The 23426-nt window shown below is 42.6% G+C and overlaps 1 protein-coding gene across 6 annotated transcripts in view; it reads left to right on the top strand.

Annotated features, from left to right (window-relative positions):
• Aoah (acyloxyacyl hydrolase) overlaps positions 1-23426 on the top strand; it is a 186850-nt gene that overhangs the window by 63571 nt on the left and 99853 nt on the right. For all 6 annotated transcript variants that reach the window (XM_075970119.1, XM_075970118.1, XM_075970122.1 and 3 more), the window contains exons 5-10: positions 8392-8451; positions 13705-13775; positions 18106-18166; positions 19163-19233; positions 20030-20078; positions 22634-22682. In XM_075970119.1, the coding sequence (XP_075826234.1) occupies positions 8392-8451; positions 13705-13775; positions 18106-18166; positions 19163-19233; positions 20030-20078; positions 22634-22682 (361 nt within the window). The remainder of the gene's footprint in view (positions 1-8391; positions 8452-13704; positions 13776-18105; positions 18167-19162; positions 19234-20029; positions 20079-22633; positions 22683-23426) is intronic.

Here is a 23426-nt window from a genome sequence, read left to right as displayed (position 1 = left end):
TGTCATTAGGACAAGTAAGCTAAGCTACTTTTTGAAGTGTCTCTGACTTTTCACAACATTTTTTTGGTAGAAAAATAGTAATGTTTTATATAGATTATCTGCTGTATTTCGGCAAAAGTTCAGTTTGAATTTATTAAGTATTAGATTTGACACTTTGATCTTTATTTTTAATTGATTGTAGTCTGTAGTGATTTGTGTTGCAAAGAGATGTTTCCTTGATGAGGTTGGAGACTACACTTATGTGAGCATCATGACAAATGTTTACATATTGTTTTTAGGGATTATGCTAGTTGAGTACATCAGTGGCTGTAGATTCTCCTCAACAGCCATGATTTCATTAGCACTTAGGTTTTCAGCACCAGACATGGTCTCCCTCCTGCTGAGTGGATCTTTAGACTAGTTAGAGAGCTGTTAACTACCTAAGGTATGTGTGCCATTATTGCACCCTTGGGGTTATAGTGCCAGGCTGCTCCTTGATGTGGCTCCTCAGCATCATGGTTGAATAGAATTGTTGGTTGTTTTCCTCACTGGGAAGCTTGCACAGGACCTTCTGGTACCATGAAAGTGAATCCGCAGGGAGGGGGCTTTTAAATCATTTCCAGCTAAGGGGTCTCTGGGCTCTGTTTCTGAGGTAATGTTGTCTTCAGCAATAGACAACTATCTTCCACCCCTGGGGTGTTACCAAGGGCAATATCAAAAGGTTGTATGTTAACCCTAGACAACAACTCAAAGATGACTCTCATGTCTCATATTGGAGTTTTGCCTGGTGGCCTTTGGCTCTTAGAAGAAGCACCATAAGCCCGGATGAGAAAAGCTTATTAAAACAATATATGTATATTTACACATGGGCCTTAGTATATTATAGATTCTATTTTTTGTTTGGCAAATAGTTAATAGTATGATTCCTTGTGGCTTTTTCCAAAAATCCTTAATGTTGTTTGACTTACCTCACCTCCTTCCTTCTTTTGTATTTAACTCCCTCCCCTTCCCTAAGGAGCTCATGTTTTCCCATTTTCTTTATCAGATAACTTGTATACTGCTATTCCTTTGCACCCACTTTATTTTGTATTTACCTCCCTCCTTCTTCCATAAAGAGCCCCACCGTTTCTCATTTTTACTATCAGATCACTTGTATCAAGGTGGGGGATGGGTATAAGGGAATATAATACACTTTCTTAAAAGCTCTTAATAGCCAACTCCAACTCAAAAATAAAGACAAGGTCTCACAATATAACCTTGTTGTAGACCATGCTGACCTTGAACTCATGGAGATCTGCCTACCTCTGCCTCCAGAATCCTGGGATTAAGAGCATGATCTGTGCTGCCCCAATGCCTCCCACTCGCTTGCCATCATTTGCTTGTCCAGGTTTCTTTTGTAGCCAAAATCTCTGGATTTTTCAATATACTGATCCATATATTTTACCTCTGGACCCTTATGATCTTCCTGACAACTAAAATGCTCATTATCTTTGCACCCATTTCCACCTTTGAAAACTTAGTGCAAAACGGCTTCTTCCTGAAGCCAGCTCAATGTTCCTCTTTTGCCAAGTAGAGGCATCCCTTCTGGTTTCCTCATTGTCACACATTTTAGCGTGTGCCTGTCTTACTCCCCAAGTAATTGTCAAAAATAGGCAAGGAGGTAAAGCTGTTTTTACACAACTTTCCAGCTCTGCACTCCCTGGCTTGGCACATGCTGCGGTGTCTTCAAGCCAGTAACATTGGCTAGACAATGGGAAGAGTAGAAATCCAAAATGTGCAGACCTTGCTCGGTCCTCATTTAGTAATCTTCATCTCAATCACCTGGTGACTCATTTCAACATGTCTTCATAAACGTTAAGAGAGACCCAAAGTGATGACTCTGAGCCATTAAAAGTAGTGGACACCAATACAACAGGACAGTTCTAGATGTATCCTGAATCTATGATTTTTCCTTAAAAATAAAGGAACTTGGTTTTTGTCAACATTAACGGCTTTGTAGAACAAGGAAAAGGGTAAGTGGGCTTTGAAGTTTAAAAACTCTGGGCTCTTTCCATAACCTGATATAAACAGAGGTTTTTCTGTCCTGCCCCATCCTGCAGTCACTTCTAAATAATTGCCCAGAGACTTAATATCAATTATATACTGCTTGACCTATAGTTCAGGCTTATTATTAAATATCTCTTACATTTGAATTACCTTATTTCTATTAATCTATGTATTGCCACGTTGCCATGGCTTTTACCAGTCTGCTGGCATCTTGTTTCCTGGGCAACTGTCTTGCATTTCTCTTGGCTCAACCCTTCTTTCTTCTTTTATTTTTTATTTTTATTATTATTTTTATTGAGCTCTACACTTTTTTCTGCTCTCCTCTCTATCTCTCCCCTCCCCTTCAACCCTCTCCCAAGGTCCCCATGCTCCCATTTTACCCAGGAGATCTTGGTTTTTTTTCTACTTTCCATGTAGATTAGATCTATGTATGTCTCTCTTTGGGTCCTCATTGTTATCTAGGTTCTCTGGAATTGTGATTTGTGGGCTGGTTTCTTTTTTCCTGTATTCAGTTTGACTTTCCTGCCTAGATATACTCTGCCTTGCATTTTTATCAAACAATGAGCACAACAGATATTCAGGGCATACAGAAAAGTTATCCCACAGCAGACAGACTCCAAACACGCTTTTTAATCCTAGAACAGTTGCCTGCCTTTGAGTGTACTACATTGTAAAGCAGGAATGATTGCACTTCCTGGGAATGATGAGAGATGTGAGCAAGAGCCCATCTTAAGCTGCAAAAACACTGATAAGCCTTCTGACACTTTCTCAAGTCCACAGTGTAGTAATCAATAATAAATAATCTCTGCACTCCCCTAAACACACGGCTGTACTAACCCTGAAATCAAATGGCAGATTTACTCACCCGTGTATTCCATGCCTGAGCCTTCAAAACCATGATCTTATTTAGGGCCCTTATCTGTGCCTTATATAGTTAATAGGGAACCTTCTCTGTCCTGGGGTGATGCCAGGGTGGAATCCAGGGCATCTTCTGAAACTTCCCTATACTCTTGGCTTCATTGCTGAATAAAGCACCTCAGCATTGTTTGGACCTCATACAAAAACAGCTCTCTGAGACATTAGTCACAATTATCACCCAGAAACTCCAGGGGCAAACTGTCAAGAAGCTGCAGGGATGCAAGAGTGCCCCTGCCCCAGCAGACTTAATCAGAGGGACTGTCTCTACATCACTGTAACACTGAAGCTAGAACTCAATACCCCCTCTGCACACCGCAACCTAGGAGTGCCTATGGGATTTCAAGCCTAGGTTCTTTCACTTATTCCTCATAAATAGGTTAAAAATCAGGCTCTTCCCTCTTTGCTTCAATATGGTGTCATCCAAACCATATCTCAAAGAAATGCTTCAAATGTCTAATTTCAGGATCCTACCCTTTTCCAATTTTCAGCAAAGTGTGGACTTTCCTTCTGGTTCATGTAAATTGAATTTTGAGGTGGGTACTGAGCAAGTGGTCAAGTTAGAGTCCACATCTGTCTGTCCTTAGATGTTCTCACCCCCTCCTTACACTGACCCTCATCCCACCTTCCCTGGCACCCCCCCATGCAGCACCACTCTGATTTACCTGCCTTGGCCTCATGGCAGGACCATGGAATCAGCACAGGTTTCTCTGGAGCTGGGGATCTTTGACATGGTGTTATGACAAACATGAAACAGCAATAATAATACACATGTATTAATGGAGTGGTCCTCATTCTTAAAATTAGAATGCACTGAGAGGAGCAAAAGGGAGAATATCACCCCTACAGTTACTGTGGTATATTTCTTTACTTTTCTTGATATATAAAATAAGGAACCGTATTTTTCTTGCTTAACATAATAATGTTTTTTAATTAAAAAGCTTATAATTGTATATATTAACTGTACATGACAATATGTGACCTAAGTGTATTTTAACACAAGTATGCATTGTGTGTTGGACACATTTTTTCCTATTATGGTCCTGTGCCTTTCCCTTACTCTCCCTCCCCCTTTCCATAGTCCTCTTTGTTCCCCTACACAGTCTAACTTCTATTGTCATGCCATCTATATATATGATTTATTGACATACTTAAAATCTAGGAACCACTTCATGTATCCATTGTTTTATTTAGGGCTGAAAGAATAAGATGTATATTTTTTATCCATCCCTCTGATGGTCAGCAAGGCTGTTTCTATAGCTTAGCTGTTGTGGACATTGTTGCAGTGCATGCTCAAGAATCTCTGTGGTGTGTTGACTTGGAGTCCTTTTGCTAGGCACCCAGACTGGGCCCAGCCATACAGAGCTCCAAGGTAGCAGGACTGGCTGTTGTCATCCCACCGGCAGTGTAGGAGGGATTCATTGTGCCCAGATCCTTGCCCATGCCTGTCACTTGTTTTCTTAATGACCGTCATTTTGACACCAGTGAGATAGGATATCAATGTAGTTTTAATTTTCATTTCCCCAGTCGTTAGGGATATTGAGCACTGTTAAAAGTATTGATTTACCATTTGTGGTTTTCTTTTTTTTTCTTTGAACTCCCAATTTATCCAGTTAGCCTGGCGAGTAAATGTATAAATTACATTGCTTGGGTTTTTGAGTTCTCCATATATTCTACCTATGCTCTATTAGATGTAAAGCTAGAAAATATTTTCTCAAATTCTTCAGGCTTTCTCTCCACTCAGTTAACTATTTCCTTTGCTGTACAGAAGCTTTTCAATTTTATAAAGAATTACTTATCAATTATTGATAATTTCAATTTCTAAGCAACTAGACTCTATTCAGAAAGTCCTTGCCCATGTCTGTATCTTGAAGACTTTTACCTGCTTTTTTTCTCTAACAGTTTAAAGGTTTCCACTATTGCACTAAGGTCTTTGGCCCATATGTGGATGGCATTTGTACAGGGCGAGAGATGTGGATCTAGTTTAATTCTTTTACACGTTTCTACATGTAGACAATTGCCCCAGAACCATTTACTGATGAAGCAGTATTTTCTTCAATTTTTGGCATCTTTTTTTCAAAATCAGGCTTAAATTTATATAGGTTTGTGTCAGAGACTTCTATTCAACTACTTCTTTTTTTGTATTGTTTGCCAGAACCGTTCTACATTCTATTTTCCTTACAGAATAACTTGAGATCAGGTATGCTGATACCTCTAGTGGTACTATTTTTGCTCACAATCACTTTACAATCTGGGATCTTTGTGTTTCCATACTAATTTTAATATTTTCTTCCTTTTTTGTTGATAATGACATTGAGATTTCGATGGAGATTGCATTGAACCTATAGACTTTTTAGCAATTAAACAATTTTCATAATATTAATTACTCTAATCTATAATCAGGGAAGCCTTTCCTTCTTCTGGTGTTTTCTGTGTTTCCTTTGATAATTTAAAGGGTTTTTTTTATAAAGGTCTTTCTCTTACTTGGTTAGACAGGAAGTAGAAATAATAAAAGAACCAGAAGGTCGTGAGAAGGGCCATGATGTGTTGATGACTACTGGGGGTGAAGGAGTAATGTTTTTCATTGCTTTAGCCACTGATCAGTGACTGTTGCTTCAGTCAATAAATTCTCACCCTTGTGCAGTCAAGAAACTCTAATTAAACTAAGTGGGTCATGTAGACGGAGGCTGCTTGTTCGTTTTCCGGCCACCCAGACCTGAAATAATCACACTGATACTATATTAATTGCAACACAGCTTGGCCAATGACTGTAGCATATTCCTAGCTAGCTCTTACATCTTAAATTAACCCGTTTCTGTTAACCTGCATACCACCACATGGTTATGGCCTAACAGTAAGGTTCCATCCTACGTCCAATGATGCTACATGGCTTCTCCTTGATTCTCCCTACTCTCTCATCCCCTATATGCTTGGAATTCCCGCCTTGCCCTATTATACACAGAAATATAGCTTCTTTATTAGCCAATGGTATTCACGGCATACAGAGGGGAATCCCATATCAGGATCATACACAAGAAGACAAAGTGAAGATAAGAAGGGACTTATTGGGAAGAAAAGACCCAGTAAGGAAGGGAGGGGTGAAAGAAGGAAATGGGGATGAAAAGGAATAAAAGTTACTATATAAAAGTATGAAACTATCAAACAATAAAGAACTTTAGATCAAATAACATGGTGTCTCAAGGCTGCTTTGGTCACATGCTAAGGGTTTTTCAGAGGCCTCTTTCTTTCCTCTGCAGCTACCAAAAGTAGCAATTCCCCATCTCTCTACTTCCCTCTCTCTCTTTCCCCCACTGTCTCCTGTTGCCTCCCTCTCTTTCCCTATCCCTCCCACTTTGCTCCATCTTCCTTACTCTCCCTCTCTCTTTCCATCTCTCTTTGCCTCTCTCTTCTCCTTTACCTCTTCCTCTCTTTTCCTCTCTATGTCCCTTTCTGTCTCCCTCTCTTCTTCTTCCTCCCCTTTCCACCATCTCTTTATTACTAAGAGTACAGTAAATATAAATGTTTTCTTTGGCTTTTATTTCAATATCTCTTGAGCACCTGCCATGTGGGTGAGATACTGTGTTGGGCCCTGCAGATGTTGAAATGGGCCTCAGCATGCAAGGGGATCCACCCTGGATGAAAGCTGGGCACATGGAGAAGGTAGGACATGGCCTGGAAGATTCACATGGAGAGAATGAGCTGGAGGCTAACAAGAGTGGCCAAAAAAATAAATCAGCATGCAGATCTGGGTGTCTGCCATACTGGACACATCAGAGGAGATTAATTTAAACAAGTATATAATTTCCAGGTTTTCCAGAATTCTTAGGAAAAGCCCAAGGTAATTCACTAAGGTTAATTGTAGTGGGCCACTGTCTAATCAGTCTTCCTGTCAGAGAGAGCCATGTTTTAAAAGTAAGTACTGTCATTAATTCTGTCGCCCCTGATGCCAGAAGACAGAAATGGACACTGGGTGTGGCATTGGCATGCTGCATAGAGAATACCGGATGGCGCCATCACACTAAGCCTTAGCACTGTCACAGGTTTTGATTTGATTTGATTTTTTTTTTTTTTGCACAGTGGCGTTTTAGTTTTAAGAAGCATGCCTTGTCCCCAGGTTCCCTGGACACCGAGACCAGTTGGAGAACGTCATCTTTGCTCAGGTTATTGCTGTGCCCTCTTAGCTACCCACCAGCCCATGCCTTTGACCTAAGACACATGCTTGCTGTCCTCTGACCTTGAGCTGAAGGAGCTGGATTTCAGGCAGACACTGGGGTGTGGTTTCAGTGTCTACCCTTCTTTTTGGGAGCGTCTTCTAAAAGGTTCACTCTGACTCAAGCTCAAAGTGGGACGTCATTCCACTCCTCTCTCACCACCACAGGCCTGAAGTGAAGAAAAGGAACTCATCAAACAATATACAAAAGTTAACAGTCACCCAATTCCTAAATATCTGCTAAAAGGCCAAGCCAAGACCCATATCTCCCATGAGGCTTGCTCTTGCTGTTGTTTCCATCTCAGAGGTCTCCTTCCTCCAAATACATTCACTGCTTCAACACAAAGATGGCTTTTTCAGAGACCTAGGGTGGGCGTTACCCCCAACTCCAGCTTCAGATGCGATACAAGAGTAGGAAATGGACTCTTCCACTGAATAGGCCAGTCACTGAACAGGACATGTTAGAGCAGCCGGGGAACAGGCCATGGAAGGGACAGTGGGACTGGCACACGTATGCTGAGTCTGGGATACCAGTGGTGGGAAGCAGTGCGTGACGTCACCTCTCCCCAAACCTCAAGTTGTGCCTGTCTGCCTCCTACAAATACAATGGTCCTTGGAATTTCATTACTACCTTCACTAGCAGTGAGTTAACTCTTTGTATTTGCGATGTATGTATGCTTCAGAGGTGTGGTTAAACGCTGTAGAAATGGATGCAAGAGAATAGCAGATATAGAACCAGGAGAGGAGAAAGTAAATGACACATGGTTTGAGTTCACCTGACAGTGGTTGCACCTGCCGTGCTGGAGGATTCTGCACAACTGTCCATAACCTGCTTGGGACAGAATTTACAGAGGGGCCACTCACTCAGGGATGCCAGTGTGCATGGCTGTCAGGGAACAGAGGTCCAGGATACTGTCTGCCAGCCCTGTTTACTGACCTGGAGCCAGCTTCTTCACTTTAGTACATTTGCCTTCTTCATCTAATGCAGTGGTGATGTTTCTCAGGGCTGTTGTAAAGACTGCATGAAGTGACACTTGAAAGGTAATTAGCATAGCACATGGTACAAAGTCTTAATGAGGGCATCTAGTAACAATAATTGCCTTTCTGTAAATTATTTTATCAAACAATAGTAGAACAGTTCATTTACTGCAGATTTGTAGACTTTGATTCTAACTGTAGAAAAGACATGTAAGTCACAGGTGAAAGAGGAGTTATGGTACCATCTCATTTTGCTTCCATAGGAGGCCTGGAAATTTACACTGGAAAAGGCAAAACACATCCTCAAGAGGTCCTCAACCATGGTAAGCAATCAGCTGGTAGCAGGCCAGCCTTTTCCTTGGCCTGCTCTCCTCTCATGGGCCCTGTTCTCACACTCGAAAAGCCAGAGGCTTCTCTGGACAAAGCCCAGCAACACTACAGTAACTTCACAGTGAGACAGGAACATGAGCTCATTTCCATGTTTTGGTCTTGCTTTTCACTCTGTGGCAGGCAGTACCCGCCCCAGTACTCTGACATTTAGGGCTGTCTCCTCTGTAGGAGCTGTCATGTGCTTTGTGACATCAAACACCGTCTCTGTCATTTACCCCCTGCATGCCAGCAGCCCCATCCATCACCCTCTACTGTAATCCTCTCATGAGATCCCCAAGCTAGGAACTCCTGCCCTCTGACAGACCATTCTAGAGAGAGCTGTGGCCTCCTCTCTTCCTCTTTGTAAAGCACGATATCAGGCAGTGTTTCACTTCACTGAGCCTCTAGTCTTCCGGCTGTGGGATTAAGACAATATCGTCTGCAAATGGACTAATAGATAGGCAAAGCACCCGCTTCCCTGCAGAGGACTTAGCACCCAAGAATGGGGAAGCCACCCCAACCACTGCTTAGCTCCATTTGCTCTCTTCATAATGACTCTTTCTCAACAGATAGAATGCTTAGCTCAAACCAGCCAGCTGAGGGTTTGACTTAGGCTCCTTTCTAAGGAATTGTTGGAATCCTGCCTCAGCAATTACACTTTCAATTCTTGTAAGTGGGGCAAGTCACTCAGTTGAAAGGGAAGCTGGAAAGTAGGCTGAATGCTGTACATGGAGACAGTGAGGATGCATTGCACAGCAGTGAGGATGCATTGCACAGCAGAGAGGGTGCACAGAGACAGTGAGGATGCATTCCACAGCAGGGAGAGTGCACAGGCATTGTCATAGGCTCCTCCCTGCCAGCTTCCCTCATCATTCACTCTCTGACAACTTGTCTCATAGTATTGATTTAGAAACAAAGAAACAAAGGGGAGGGAAATCACTCACGTCAAGGCTGACCAGACGCAGCAAGTAAAGGGCGTCCAAATGTATTTAAATAATAAAAAACAGTTTTATTCTGTGCACCCTATACAATATTTTCAGATGGCAACCTGAAAAGGTCCTATGAGTTTTGATGAACAAGGCTGACCCAAGTTAAGTGGTAGCAGAAGAGATATTCCTACAGAATTGGTTAATCAATCACGATGTCAGCTTCAGCACTCATTGCTTCATTCACAGAATAATTAAAGGTCAGTAGTGGCCAGTTCATCTAGTCGGGTTAATATTTTGAATAATAAGCAGAAACACCACGAAATCTCCATGACCAGCACCTTCAAAAATCTGAGCAGAATGGAGGACAACGCGATTGTCTTTTGTTCTCCTCAGTACAGGTTTAAGACTTATTTTAGGGCATTGTTTATTTTACTGGCACAAACTGCCTTGGCACAACCTCAAAGACTAATTAGGATTTTACATTTTTTTTTGTCACCAGACTTGAAAACATAATTGTTGAGGCAGGATTCCAATTTCAAAATAAAAAAAAAAATCTATTGACTGTTCAACAATTAAGAAAGAAAACTTCCCCAAAGTTTCTCTCAATGTGTTTACTCCAGACTGAAATCATCAGGGAAAAAAAAATTGTCTTTGACAATCTGCTCAGGGAATATTGGCTGTAATCAATTTTGCCTAATGGCAAGTGTAACTGCAGAACTACTAGCCAAGACCCAGCGAGCTCTTCCTCTCGGCCTTCTCCTATAAAAGTCTGGACCAGTAGGAGTGGGAGAAGGCTTGGAGGTTAAGAGCATCTACTGCTTTTGCAGAGGACTGCAATTTGGTTCCCAGCATCCACATCAGATAATGTATAACATCCTGTAACTCCAGCTCCAGCGAATCTGACACCCTCTTCTGGCCTCTGAGGGCATTGTACTCTCAAGGACATACCCACACCACACGTAGACACACACACGCAGAGAAAGAGAGACAGAGAGACAGACAGAGAGAGAGAGTTAACTAAAAAATAAGAATTAATCTTTGAGAAAAGAATTATCTTTTTGCTGGGTGGTGGTGGCTCACACCTTTAATCCTAGCACTTGGGAGACAGAGGCAGACAGATCTCTGTGAGTTCAAGGCCACCCTGGTCTACAAGAGCCAGTTCCAGGACAGGCTCCATAGCTGCAGAGAAACCCTGTCTCGAAAAACAAACAAAACCAAAAAAAAAAGAATTTTTTTTAAAAAATATGAACTGTAGAAAAGTTTTGTGCTGTGGAATGAATCAAAAGCTTCGAAAAGGTATGGATTTCAGGAAGGGTTAAGGAGGCTCCTTGGGAGATTTTTTTGAGTATTTAGAAGAGAGAATATAAGCCAATTATTTAGAATATCTGAAGTGTGGGTATCTTACTTAGTTCTCTCCTCCACCTACACAAACTGGATAGTTTTTCTCAGTCTCACATTAGACTTTCACAATCACTTTCTCTATGTTGCTAGTACATGGGCAATGCATCACATAGATCTCCAAATCCACTCTGTTTACTGTTCGGACAGCTCTCTGACCAGGAGTCCTCAGTGCTGAACCTGACTGAGAACCTTTGTACTGATCTCTGTGGATATGGAAGTGTGCTGGGGACAGCCTGTGCCTCTGTATACAAAACACTAAGCACAGGTCTACCTGACAAATATAGTCACCCGAGAAGTAACACATGCCTGTGTTCAAGTGTGTTCACATCCCAGCCCAGAACAATTAAATCCAGGTAATATAATACACACAGAGTCGAAAATCAATTGAGTTGGAAATTTAATTTCAGGTTTGCTGTGTATAGGAAAACGGTTCAAACCCCCCCCCCACACACACACACACTTTGACCTTTTATTTATGTCATTTAGCCCATGTTCTTTATTCAAGACCCGTTTGTTGCTCGTCATCACATCCCATCTGGTGAGGGAAGCTGGTAAGAATGCACTGTCCCCAGGGATTACCTAGACTCTACACCTTCCTTTCTGATGAGTTGGGATGCAGCCAAATTCAGAATTTTAAATCCATTTCTGCATCATTCACAGACCAGCTGTCTCTGCCTAGCAAAGTTCACACTGAAAGGTGGGGTCTGGCAGGTGCACAGGCAAGGACTTCCGTGTGGCTTGCATGTCCATCTCCGTTTGTCTTTGCAAGTACACTGTCTGGAGTTGGAAAGGTGGCCTGGGAACAACTCTCTCTGTCCCTTTGTGTGACACAAAGATCAGAGGAGAATAACCCTGTCTGGACAGAAGGACTCTGGACACGCTGCACTGACGACTGCATACTTCCTGACCTCCGTATCTGTGCAACGACTAGCAAAGGCAGCTGCAGCCTTCCAGCTGGATTTTGACAATGAACAGTTGTGCAATTATAAAATTCTATTCTATTGTACCTCTCGTGGAGTAATTATAAGACTGTTCGTGTAATTTCATGTGTTGGTTATCATCATTGTTGAACTCTACATTGTCATTAGAATAATCAGACAGGCTTTCAGACTAAGGTAAATACTAAGAGAAGCAGCTCCAACAACCTGAAAGCAGCTGAATTAAGTCTCAGAATGTGTCTGTGCTGGCAAACTGAAGCCAGTGTTTTGTATGAGGTCATGCTAACGTTGTTTTGTTCTGACCTCAATCAGACCCCACGTCTTTGACTTTAACCTACTAAAGCATCACTTCTCCCACTGCCGCTGCCCTGTACCTTATGTCAAATCAGTGCATTTCCTAACGGGTACAGTTTGGTTCCTCACCTCCAGCCCAGGATACGAGACACTTGGTACAGTCTAGAAACTGATTTGTGCTGCTCACATCTAGCAAGCAGAGGCTGTCACACGGTATACAAGGTAGCTTAAGGCTACAAAGCCCAAACTTGCATCTCCAATGAGATCTTCCCCTTCTCCTCCTCTAGCAAATCCATCTCTAGCTGTCCTTTTAAGATATATAGTCCCCTATTTGACCCATTCAAGAATTCTCTACTGTCCTCAGGGTAATAGGAAGATGAATCCGAAGCTGTCATAATATCTTGCTTCTTGCATGGCTCATGGGGTTCTGTAGATCTCAGTGCTCCAGCAAGACTGAAATGTTTATCATCCCCTAATATGCCCATCCTTTATATATGTCCACAACATGTGCCAGCTGGATCCCTGAGCCAGGATTGTGACTTTTTCACTTTGGTATACACATTAAGGATCTTGTTGAAATACAGACTGTCTTGTGATGTGTGTTGGGCAGGGCCATGCGTTTCTTGAGGCTCCCAGGTGGCACTGATGCTATAATGATACTTTGGTATAATACATATATATATATATATATATATATATATATATATATATATATATATATATATAATGAATAGTGTTGGCTAGGAGCTAGAATAGTGTTTCTCAAGTGTTAGAGGACAGCAGAATGACCCAAGAGACTGAGCATGGAAATGATATGAAAAACAAACGAGGAAGGACAGGTTGCCAGAACCCATCCTGTGGTGCCCAATTAAGTACATCTAGTATGAAAATTTGCATCTCAAAAAAGCTATGTACTGTATCTAGAAAGCCTCCCATATTCCTACCTTACTTTCGACCATCTCCTTTCTGCCAAATGTCTGAGTTATCATTATTCCCTACAGGGTTCCTAAAAAGCCCTATTAGTGCCTATACTTTGGACTCCACAAGTAATGCTGAAAGCTGGGATGAGCTGAGGACTACCCTATGCCTTAGACATGGGGGTTGCTCCTCTAGTCCTAGGATGCTGGGAAAGTATCCCAGAGACCCACACAATAGCTCCTTTATAGTCTGAAAATGTTGTTAGTTCTAGGCCAGGATGGAAGTAACATTAATGCCCACAAGTACACCTCATACACACTCAGGGCTGGTGGAAAGCAACTGTGTCTCCCTATCAGCATCTCCTTAACTATTCAAGTAGGATAAAATTGTTTTGTTTGAAAGCATTTTGAAGATTGCTTTCAAAGCATTCCAGAAGGAAATGTTTGAATAGCTGACAAAAACAAGCAAGACATATTTGGGAAAAGCACAGTGTGAGGGTGGCCATGAGGGTGGAGCAGATGGCTGGGCTCCAATTCCAGGAACAAGCACAAGCCCCTATACAGGAGACAGAATGAACTTGGGACATGGAGACAAGAGCAAGAAGTGCATCTGGGTAAACACAGTGGAACTGGATTTGGGTCCAGTCATCCAGACAACAGAGGAGTCTTTTGTGGGAACCATTCCTTGACTTAATCAACTCTTCTTGTTGTCTTTTTTATCTCCCCAGAAATATACTAGAAGTGGCTCCAATATTTGTTCACTACCATTTTTGGCCAAGATCTGCCAGAAAATTGAATTGTATGTATACTATTTCTACTGTCAGTATAGTTAGGACATCTCCTTGCTTGTCTTTGTGTTCTGTGGGCTAAACTGATGTTCATAATTAAAAGGCATCATTCTGAAATTGGTCATGTTTCTTGCTCAAAACATGGCTTGTATAGAAACAAACAGACAAACTTACTTTGAACAAAACAATTTTTGGAAATGTATCATAGGCATCCTTAGCCCCAGTGAGCAGTGTCCACGTGAGGGTTTCAGGCAATCATGGTTTAACACTTGGGGAAGCCTCTCCTTGCCACATAATGTATGGATGAGGTTGGCTGCAACATTCTGCACAGCTTCTAGGATTTTGTCTGACTTGGGTGGTGAGGGAATGAAGAAAATGGAAGCACATAGAGAGATAGAAAGAAAGGCTGGGGTTAGGTGAACCTGGTTTCTGATGGAGAAGCCTCAGGATCCCTCAAGATCAGTGGTTTATTATATAGAGTTAAACAGAGAGGCCAGAGTAGTGCACACACCTGAACAAGGAAGAGGTTATCACATCACTAAACAAGGAGGCAGGGTTTATGGCATACAGATGAACCAAAGAGGCAGGTTTAATCTCTGTAGGAGCAGGGTGGTAGGGAGTAGTCTTCAGGCAGTAACTCTGAAGGAGGGGAGGTGGTGGACATCTTCCGCGCACACTACCAACATATATACATGACCAGAGGGAGGATTTACTCTCTGAGCTTACCCTAAAGAGAAGGCTTTGCCATTTTTCCATGAGTCTGCATGGTCCTTTACATGGTTATGCCCATGTCAGCAGCAGACATTAGCTCAGGAACCCTCTCACTCAGGGCTTCCTCCACTTCTTACCATCAGCCCTGCTAATGGCTATAACCACAGAAAGACACTGCCCCAAAGTCTCCACCACCACCCTCCACCCTCACCTTCCACCAGCACACACTCACGTCAATGTAATTTCCAAGGCTGAAGGATGAAGTTCAACAGTTGACCATCAGCCCAGCAAGCACAGGGCACTTGGTTCAGTCCCCAGTGTTGTAAACAACTGCAAAACTATCCCAGATCTTAGCTTCACCCTATGTCTGAGCTTAAACTAAATATCGTAAAATTAATATTACAAACAGCAAGACAAATGATGACTTGTGAAGCAAAATAGTCCAGCTTTTTTCTTGCTCTCTGTGCTAGTAAGAGAGGACAGCTGTAACGAAACACACACACACGCACACATTCTATCTCTGTCTCTGTCTCTCTCTTCCTCCCTCCCTCCCTCTCTCTTCAACCCTTTAATGAGGCCCCATCCCCTTCAACAGTGCTACCACCTAGCAACCAAGACCTCTACACAGAAGCATCTAGGGATGTTTCATCTCTAAAGCACAACTCCAAGCCTTAAAAAAGTAATTCCCCAGGCCATTGAGGACCCAACCCCCTCATCCCTGGGTATATTTAGTTCCAAGCAACTTTTATACCCCTTTTATTTTTTGTTTTATTTTATTTGGTGGTTTATTTATTCATTTTTAATCTTGAGTTGATTTAAAGAACTTGAGTCACTTAATGTCTTAAGGCCTGTTTCCCCTTACCTAAAATCAAACTGTAAATTGAGTCCTTTTTCCCTCAGAATCATCTGAGAAATTTTAAAACCAGATTCCTTGACCCTAGACCTAGTAAAAGACCACTACATTTTCCCAACCATACTCTAGGTAAATCTTGGATGATTTGTCCTCAAATCTGACTCCTGGCTATCTATGTTCAATGATTACCTGCATGTCAGGAGATGGAGCTAAAATAATACACGCACAAGTGATGCTTTAATGGTTTAATGATGTGAGATATTCATGTAGAACCACAGCAGCATCTGCTCTGCCGCCTATTTTCTCTTGCTTTCCTGTGGGAGTCCCGTGACTTTATTCCATTCTGCCCCAGCCTGGCTGTCTTAGGAAGAGAAGGAGAGGCTTAAGAATGCTTACAAGTGCAAGAGGCAGGCTACGGGTATGCTCTAAGGAGCTAAGTTCCTGCTGCTTCTGTGACAAAATGACACAATTTATGCTCTCTCAGTCCTGGAAACTAGAAATTCAAAACCAAAGACAGCAGGACTGTGCTCCTCTAACAGATGCTCTCGATAGAATCGTTCATTGCCTCTTTCTGGATGCTGTGGTACCCATCAATCCTTTCAGCTGCATCCCTCCGATCCCTCCACTTTTTATTCAATCATTTCCTCTACCTCTTCTACCCATGGGGGGTGTTGTTTTACCTCTTACAGTCTGCCAGTCATATTTGACGAAGGTCCATTTTAAGGACTTCAAATTAACCTAATTACATCTGCAAAGACCTGCCTGTATTAAGGCCAGGTTCACAGCTACTGGGAGAGGAACATAATTTAAGTCATGTTAAAAGTTTTCCTGTGATCCACCACTCATTATCTCTTGAGCTTCATGGGGACTACACTTGCTGAAGATCTTTAGGCTGCTAGTAAGATAGCCCGAGGAAGGAGGAGGCAGCGATGATTCTGACCCACATCCAGAGTCTCTGAAGAACCAGAGTTACAAACTTTTCCTAGCTCATCTGCCAACAAGAGTCCCGCAGCCAGTTGGCCTGAATCCCAGAAGCAGCAGCTTTTCCCTTTCTGTGGCTAGGGTTAGGTGCAGAGAGCCTCAGGTTATGAGGAGAAGGGACTGTCAGACATGAAAGAAGATGCTTCAAGGCTGAGGTACAGCCGCCTCCCTGGGTGTCCAATCATTTCATCATTCCGGGTTTGACTGAATTGGGAACCCCCTCTCTTTAATGGTACCATTGAAGTTTCCAATGATATCCAAGTGACAATACTTTAATTGAAACACCTTTAAGTTTTGAATTCAGGAGCATCTAGGGCCATGGATTTTCTTGGCCCAACTTAAGAGAAAAAATATTCCTTTATGATAAAAGCAAAGCCAGCGTGTTTTATTCTTTTTTTAAGTCACTGTGCTCTACTTATAATTTATACCACACCATACATGTATTTGGTGATTTATGACTTACAGAGCATGCATAAGTGCAGCCTTGTTTGCCCTTTATACCAACCCATGGTGTAGTAGTCATCAAAATAACAAATTAGCTGGTGCTTTCTATGCATGGAGGACCATTGCGTACGTGGAGGCAGGCACTATTATTGTCCCCTTTCAAACAGGTAACGTTACCCTCCAGTGGCCACAGATCTGGTAGCCACAGACCAGCTTCTGCCCTCATTGACCCTCTAGACTCTCAGCCCTCTTCTTTAGCTGAGCAAATGGGTTGTAAATGTCCTCTACACTTGTTCTGAGCTCCATTTATTTGATCTGCTTGGATGCTCTTGATTCAAAAGACCATTACAAAATCCCACACAGTTTAGTTTCCAGGCACAGCTTCCCCCTGCCGCATGACTGCAATCTTCTGCTGCCCTTTATCTGGTTTCCCCCAGATGGAGGGGAAAGTAGGGTGGCCATTTTGAAGCAGGAAGAGTCTGGTAGTTAGGTGTGGAGGTGGCCTCCCTCTCAGAGTATCCATCACTTTGGTCTGATTTATGTTAACTATCATGCCTGTGTCCTTAGCTACCCAGTTCCATTAAGTCATTACCAGCTAATAACCATTAAATACCCAAGATTCTGAGAGTGAGTGGTTAAAATAGACATTTTCCTTAACAGAGTGTGCAAAGGGTACAGAGACAATTTGGAGTTGTCTCAGTCACTGTTCTATTGCTGTGAAGAGTCTCCATGACCATGGCAACTCTATAAAGGAAAGCATTTAATTGGAGCTGGCTTATCATCCAGAGGTCACATGGTGGGGGAGTGGTGGCATGTAGGCAGATATGGTGCTGGAGAAGTTGAAAGTTCAACATCAGGGCACAGGCAGCGGGAAGAGAGAAAGACACTAGGCCTGTCTTGAGCATTTGAAACCCCAAAGCCCAGACCCCGGAGACACACTTCCTCTAACAATACCACACCTCCTAATCTCTGCCAATTACTTCCAAGCATTCAAAGATATGAGCCTCTGGGGGCCACTCCTGTTCAAACCACCACAGGAGTGCTGGGATTCAATTGACTAGATCCAAGTTGTAGTCTCCCATTTGCTGGGTACCATAGCATAAACCCCATGTCTCCTACAAGTCCAAGTCATTTATTCCACCTCCTCGAATGGCCCACGTTAAATACAGAGAAACTGTGGGTTGAATAGAGAGCAATGACTGACTGGCCGAGTGCGCCTGACATTGTCACGCAGACGCTGGGTTTTATTTTTAGATCAGCAACAGTCACATAAACAGCCAGTATCTAAACATGTTTATTTTCACAGCCATCATTTTTTCCTTAGCTCACAGGGTGTTTGTTTTCTTTCCTAGATCTATAAAGAAGGCTGTGCCATTCAAAGACGGTGATTCCGACAAATACAGTGTTTCCCCAGTGAGTACCACCGGGGAGGAATAGGCGTCCGCTCCATATGGTGTCTCATCTACACATTTCTCTCTGTTAATAAGGCAAGACTGAACTTCATTTCATGAACATACATCAGTTCACAATTTTTAAGGACTTTTCGACTTCACAAAAATATTAGCCATCAAAGCAAACCATAGGCCCAGTTCTGTTTCTTCCTCCCTGACATCGTTCCCAACTACAGTTCTCCACGGGGCTAGTGTTACCAGGGTGGTGTCTATAATTTTGGAAATTCATAAATCTGCCTGAGCTTGCTTTTTTGAATATGTACATGGATTGGTTTAGAGCTGTTAGAATGCCAGCGAGGTTTCTGGGGAAACAAGCAAGCGGCCTGTTCTGAACTTACCACAGGGTGAGAGACCACAAGGAAGAACACTGTCCGATGGAATTTTGACTCCCGATTGTTTTAAGCTCTTCAGTAATGTACAAATCCAAAGAATTTAAAATTGTCATACATTATTTTTTTTGAATTATCCAATGAAAAGATCCATCACTGACCAAATAGTTGAAATATTATATACCCTGGGAAGACTGGTGGCTAACAAAACAACTTAGGAAGTTGGACAGTCCTGATGTTTCTAGGAGTATACATGGATACATATACAGACACAAACACACACACATCACATTCATACATGTAAGGGCGCACACATATATGTACATGCATGTATATGCATACATAAATTCATACCCTAACATCGTCACATACAGGCATACACTCACTATCACCCATAAACATACACTCATTTATTTATACATACACTCCCACCTATTTCTGGGTTTGGTGTCATATTATATTTTACCTCACATAGCTTATCTTATATTAATCTTAATTTCCCTACTGATCTTCAATACTTGAGTGAAAAACTGCAGATGTCAATATCCCTTAGATAGCCTGATTAGCCTTCACCGTGGTCGGTGTCAAAGCTGGACTAACCCCCTTCTGTGCACGCTCTTCAATTTCAGACATTGCGGGGCTACCACTGGCGAGGGAGAGACTGCAATGACCGCAACAAGACCGTGTACCCAGGCAGAAGGTAACTTTTATTGGAGGCGTGAGACACCAGGGCTTTCCCCAACCTGGGGAGCCCTAGTTGCAGAAAGAAGGGTCCTGCATTTATTCATGGACACAGTTGTTTATCCAAACACGTTTACCACAAACCTGATACTGGCAAAGCACTTGGGGTAGAGTTAGGCACCAAACAAAACAAAGTTGCCCCTTCAATGGCATGGCATTCTATTGAGAGAAACTAGCTATACAAAAATGACCGTAGACATTGACACAACCCCCAAAGGAGTTCTCCCAGTAAGGTGGACCCAGGAGTTGTTCCTGTACCCTTAGAGCAAAGGTATGGACTCAAAATAACATGACACATATCCTGCTTGAGCCATGGACTGATGGAAAGCAACCATAGCTCTGCCTTCAAAACCCAGCTGTGCCGCCCTTTGCAGTCACGGGGTTGCAGTGCTGCAGCAGCAAGGTGCCCAGGTGCTGCTCAGCTCGCAGGCAGCGATTGCAGCTGCCCCTTACTGAAGAAAATGGACTGCAGACTTACTCCTTATGCACGCCATCCCACAACAACACAGGCCACAGGACCCCCCTCCCCTCCATCACTGGAAAGGCTGGCTTCAAGCCTAGGTTCCAGAAACGCTCCAACTCCAGACTGCGGATGCTAAGTGGCAGCTTTTGTATGTCACAGCACATATGGGGTGCTCTTCCTTGAAGAACACTGTTATCTTACGGTGGCATTTCCTATGACACCCGTTCATGGAACTAGCATTCACTGAACATCCCGTATATACCAAAGACTAAGGCTGATGCTTTCTTCATAGGCCAGACAACTGGGATGCCCATCAGGACACCAACTGTAATGGCATTTGGGTAAGCAATGAGTTAAAGTTGAATATCATCTCTTACTTTCTGCCCTCCCCAGTGTGTATTTTCTTAGGCCACACTGGAAAGTGAGAACCCAGGAAACTTCCCCTGCTCCTTGTATGAGGATCAAGATTTTCCATCACATAGGAAGGTCATCAGTGGCATTGTCAGAACTGAGGCTACCTTAAACAGCTGTTTTAATCTATACTGTAGTCTCCCCTAATTCTTTTATTCTGTTTGAGCAGTGTGATGAAAGGGGAGTCGATGCTAACACCTTTACAGCACCCACACAGCTGTTGGGAGGAGCCAGATGGTGTCGCCATTTTGTTACGGCCATTTGTTTTCTTTCATAAGCCTTTTCTGGTGCCATAGAAATTACCCTACATGTACCACTCACACCCCAAAATTTCTAATTTGTGCTGCTCCAATTCTCTAAACATAATGGGTTTATAGCTTTCAGGGAGGGAAAAGGAAAGAAAACAGGAAGCCACCCCAATACTTACCCATGGTAAACAATGGCTGCAGATTCATGTGTTACAGTCATCTTATATTTACACGATTTGAGGGTCCTTGTGGAGAACAAAGAAACCAACTTACAAACACAAATTCAAGTATGAAAGTAAACAATTATTTAGAAACATGAAGATAATCCTAATGAATCATCAGAGTCTTGGAAAGTCTGGTCCATTTCTTTGGGGGTCTTTTTTCTCACAAGCCTGAAGTGCTTAAATAGAAACACGTACATCCTATCAATGACAGTGTGGCTCTCTGTTCTACCTAGAATAGTGGTTCTCAACCTTCCTAGTGCTGTAGCCTTTTAATATGGGTCCTCATGCTGTGGAATTTTTACCCATAAAATTATTTTATTACTACTTCATAACTGTAATTTTGATATTTTTATGAGTCATACTATAAATATCTGATATGCAGGATATCTGATACATGAGTCCCAAGAGGGTCTCAACCCAAAATTTGATAACAGCTGACCTAGAATGTTCTGGAGCTCCCAGCCATTTCCAGCCCTGCCACAGGCAGGAGCTATGCAAACAAGGAGCCTTGAAGATAAAGATTCCTGACTTTGAAAGAAATCATTGCTTCATTTTGCTGCTTAGGTCTTTTTCTCTCCCCAGGAAACCAGTAGCTCAGGCTTGCGCCAGCAATCTCTATGGTATGCATCAGATCTGTGGCTTCTGTATATAAACAACAAGACAGATAGCTGTGTCAACCTCAAACATTTTACCCTAAGTCATTCTTCCTCTTTATGGGGCAGAAAATCTGCATTAGAGCCCTAAGGTGTAGCGGACCCCAAGTTAACTCCTTTTGTGATAAATCCAAGTTTGGTTTTCTTATCTCAAGACAAAGGATTAATATGTGGGAATGTTTTCTTTGTTCCATGGTCCCCTTACCATGTTTATGACATGATATCCCACCTCCATAAAGAAGTGGCCAAGCAAAGACTAAAAGAAAATCCACCATGAACTCAGAAGGCAAAATGTGAAGCTCATCACCACTAGCTAGAGAGACTCAGCAGCTTCATGTAGTAACATCCGCCCCTTTCTGCAGAGGAAAAATTACCCAGCACCACAAAGTCAAAAACAAGGAGCCTGCAGCCATCAAGACCTGTGTTGCCATTGTCATACAGTGTCGCCTGGCTCCATTGTTGACTGTGGTGTGAATAGGTGTATGTGTGCTGAGGGGTGGCTCTGGTCTTGGTTAATTACAGGAGTCACAAGGGCAAAGAAGGTGCGATGCTTCTGTTTCCTTCCTCACTTCCCAGCATAAAGTTTCCATGTGTATTTGGAGTCTTCAAGATCAGGAACAAGAACTCACTGTTCCTATCATATTTATGGCCACCAACCACTTTTGTCTTAAAATAACACTGACGTCACCAAGGGACAGGTGCTCCGCTGTCTCGCTTGGGTTTGGAGGTTTGACTGTGATGACCTAGTCACACTCAGGACCAACTGCCCTTCTTGGGTTTCTTAATCCTGGGGTTGTTGACATTTGAGTTAGATACATCATCTTATAAACTGTAAGGTGTGTGACAGCCTCCTATGCCTCTGTCCACAAGATGTCAAGAGCATCCCATTCACTGTGACAACCACAAGGGTCTCCCTACTTCATCAATGTCCCCTGGATTGAATGTGGCATGAAAGGGTGAAATGGATGAAAATTGATGTTTCTGAGATGTCTGGATGCTTTAATTTCCAGCTCAGAGATTGTAGAACATACCATTGACCTACTACATCCCCAAGACTCAGTCAGCCCTCAGTGCTCCAAGGAGAGTCATTCCTGTTCCTTCTCCTCTTCTAAATGGTTGCCCCAGATTGCTCTGAGCAAATGGGCCTCATTTCTTATTATCCTCCCATTCTACCCTCAATTCCTCTTAAACCCAGCTCATTACATGGAGTATCACTAAGTTGGATTAGGGGCCCAAAAGGCTTCAAAGGGTTTTATCTATTGATTTGCCTTTGCATGCTAAATTCAGTTGGGAAGGATTTAGTGTATGTGCCTCATAAATTTAAAACCACACTGCTAATCTCTTTATTCCTCTTCTAAAGGGTATTGATCCAAAAGATGGAATTCCATATGAGAAGAAATTCTGCGAAGGTATGAACTAAAAGTCAGTGTCCTACTACAGTGGGTGCTTCTTTTCTAGTTGAGTCAAACTGAAGAGAAAGGAATCACCTTTGTGAGGCGGAGTCTGAGGGTAAGAGTTGAAGTGCCCAGTTAGATTGGCTTTCTGAACTGATCAGAAAAAAACAGGCAGAGAAGAGGCAAATCTGGAAGATGAAGTATGTAATTTGTTTAATTGGCTCTTCCACTTGGGGATGAGAAACCTTAATGATAACAGTAGGGAAGAGTGCAGGGCAGATAACAAAGTAATCAAAAGCTGGGACTTTTTAAAATAATGAATGACATAGGACATAATACTTTAATCATCTGCATGCCCTTTTTAACATACATTAAAGTTAGCCTCCCATCTCTAATGGTGAATATCTGGATGACTTGAGAGAGAAGCCAACTTCCAGTTTGCAAATGCTTTTAGAAATAACTAAACAAAAGCTTCCTATTCTAAAAGCACAAATGCCTGGGTGTCTGGGCCACCAATGCTAAAAATCCACTTCAGGGGTAGACCAAAATCAAGGCATTGTCCCTGTTCTGCTAGTCAATGTTTCTCTGCTCCCCTGGGGATGATTTTGGTCATGCACTCATTCAAGGGGGGTTTTCCGGATAACCACTCAACTTTTATCCCAAGGATACCTTGATCAGAGTATCCTTGACAAAGGTCAACCTAAAGCCTAGGTGTCCATGAGCTTTCAGAGGAGCAAAGGGGAGAGCAGGAAATGGAAA

Source organism: Microtus pennsylvanicus, chromosome 4 (genome assembly GCF_037038515.1).
Source record: "Microtus pennsylvanicus isolate mMicPen1 chromosome 4, mMicPen1.hap1, whole genome shotgun sequence".
NCBI lineage: Eukaryota > Metazoa > Chordata > Mammalia > Rodentia > Cricetidae > Microtus > Microtus pennsylvanicus.
Note: the sequence above shows the minus strand (reverse complement) of the source record. Positions and strands in the feature narration are given on the sequence as shown.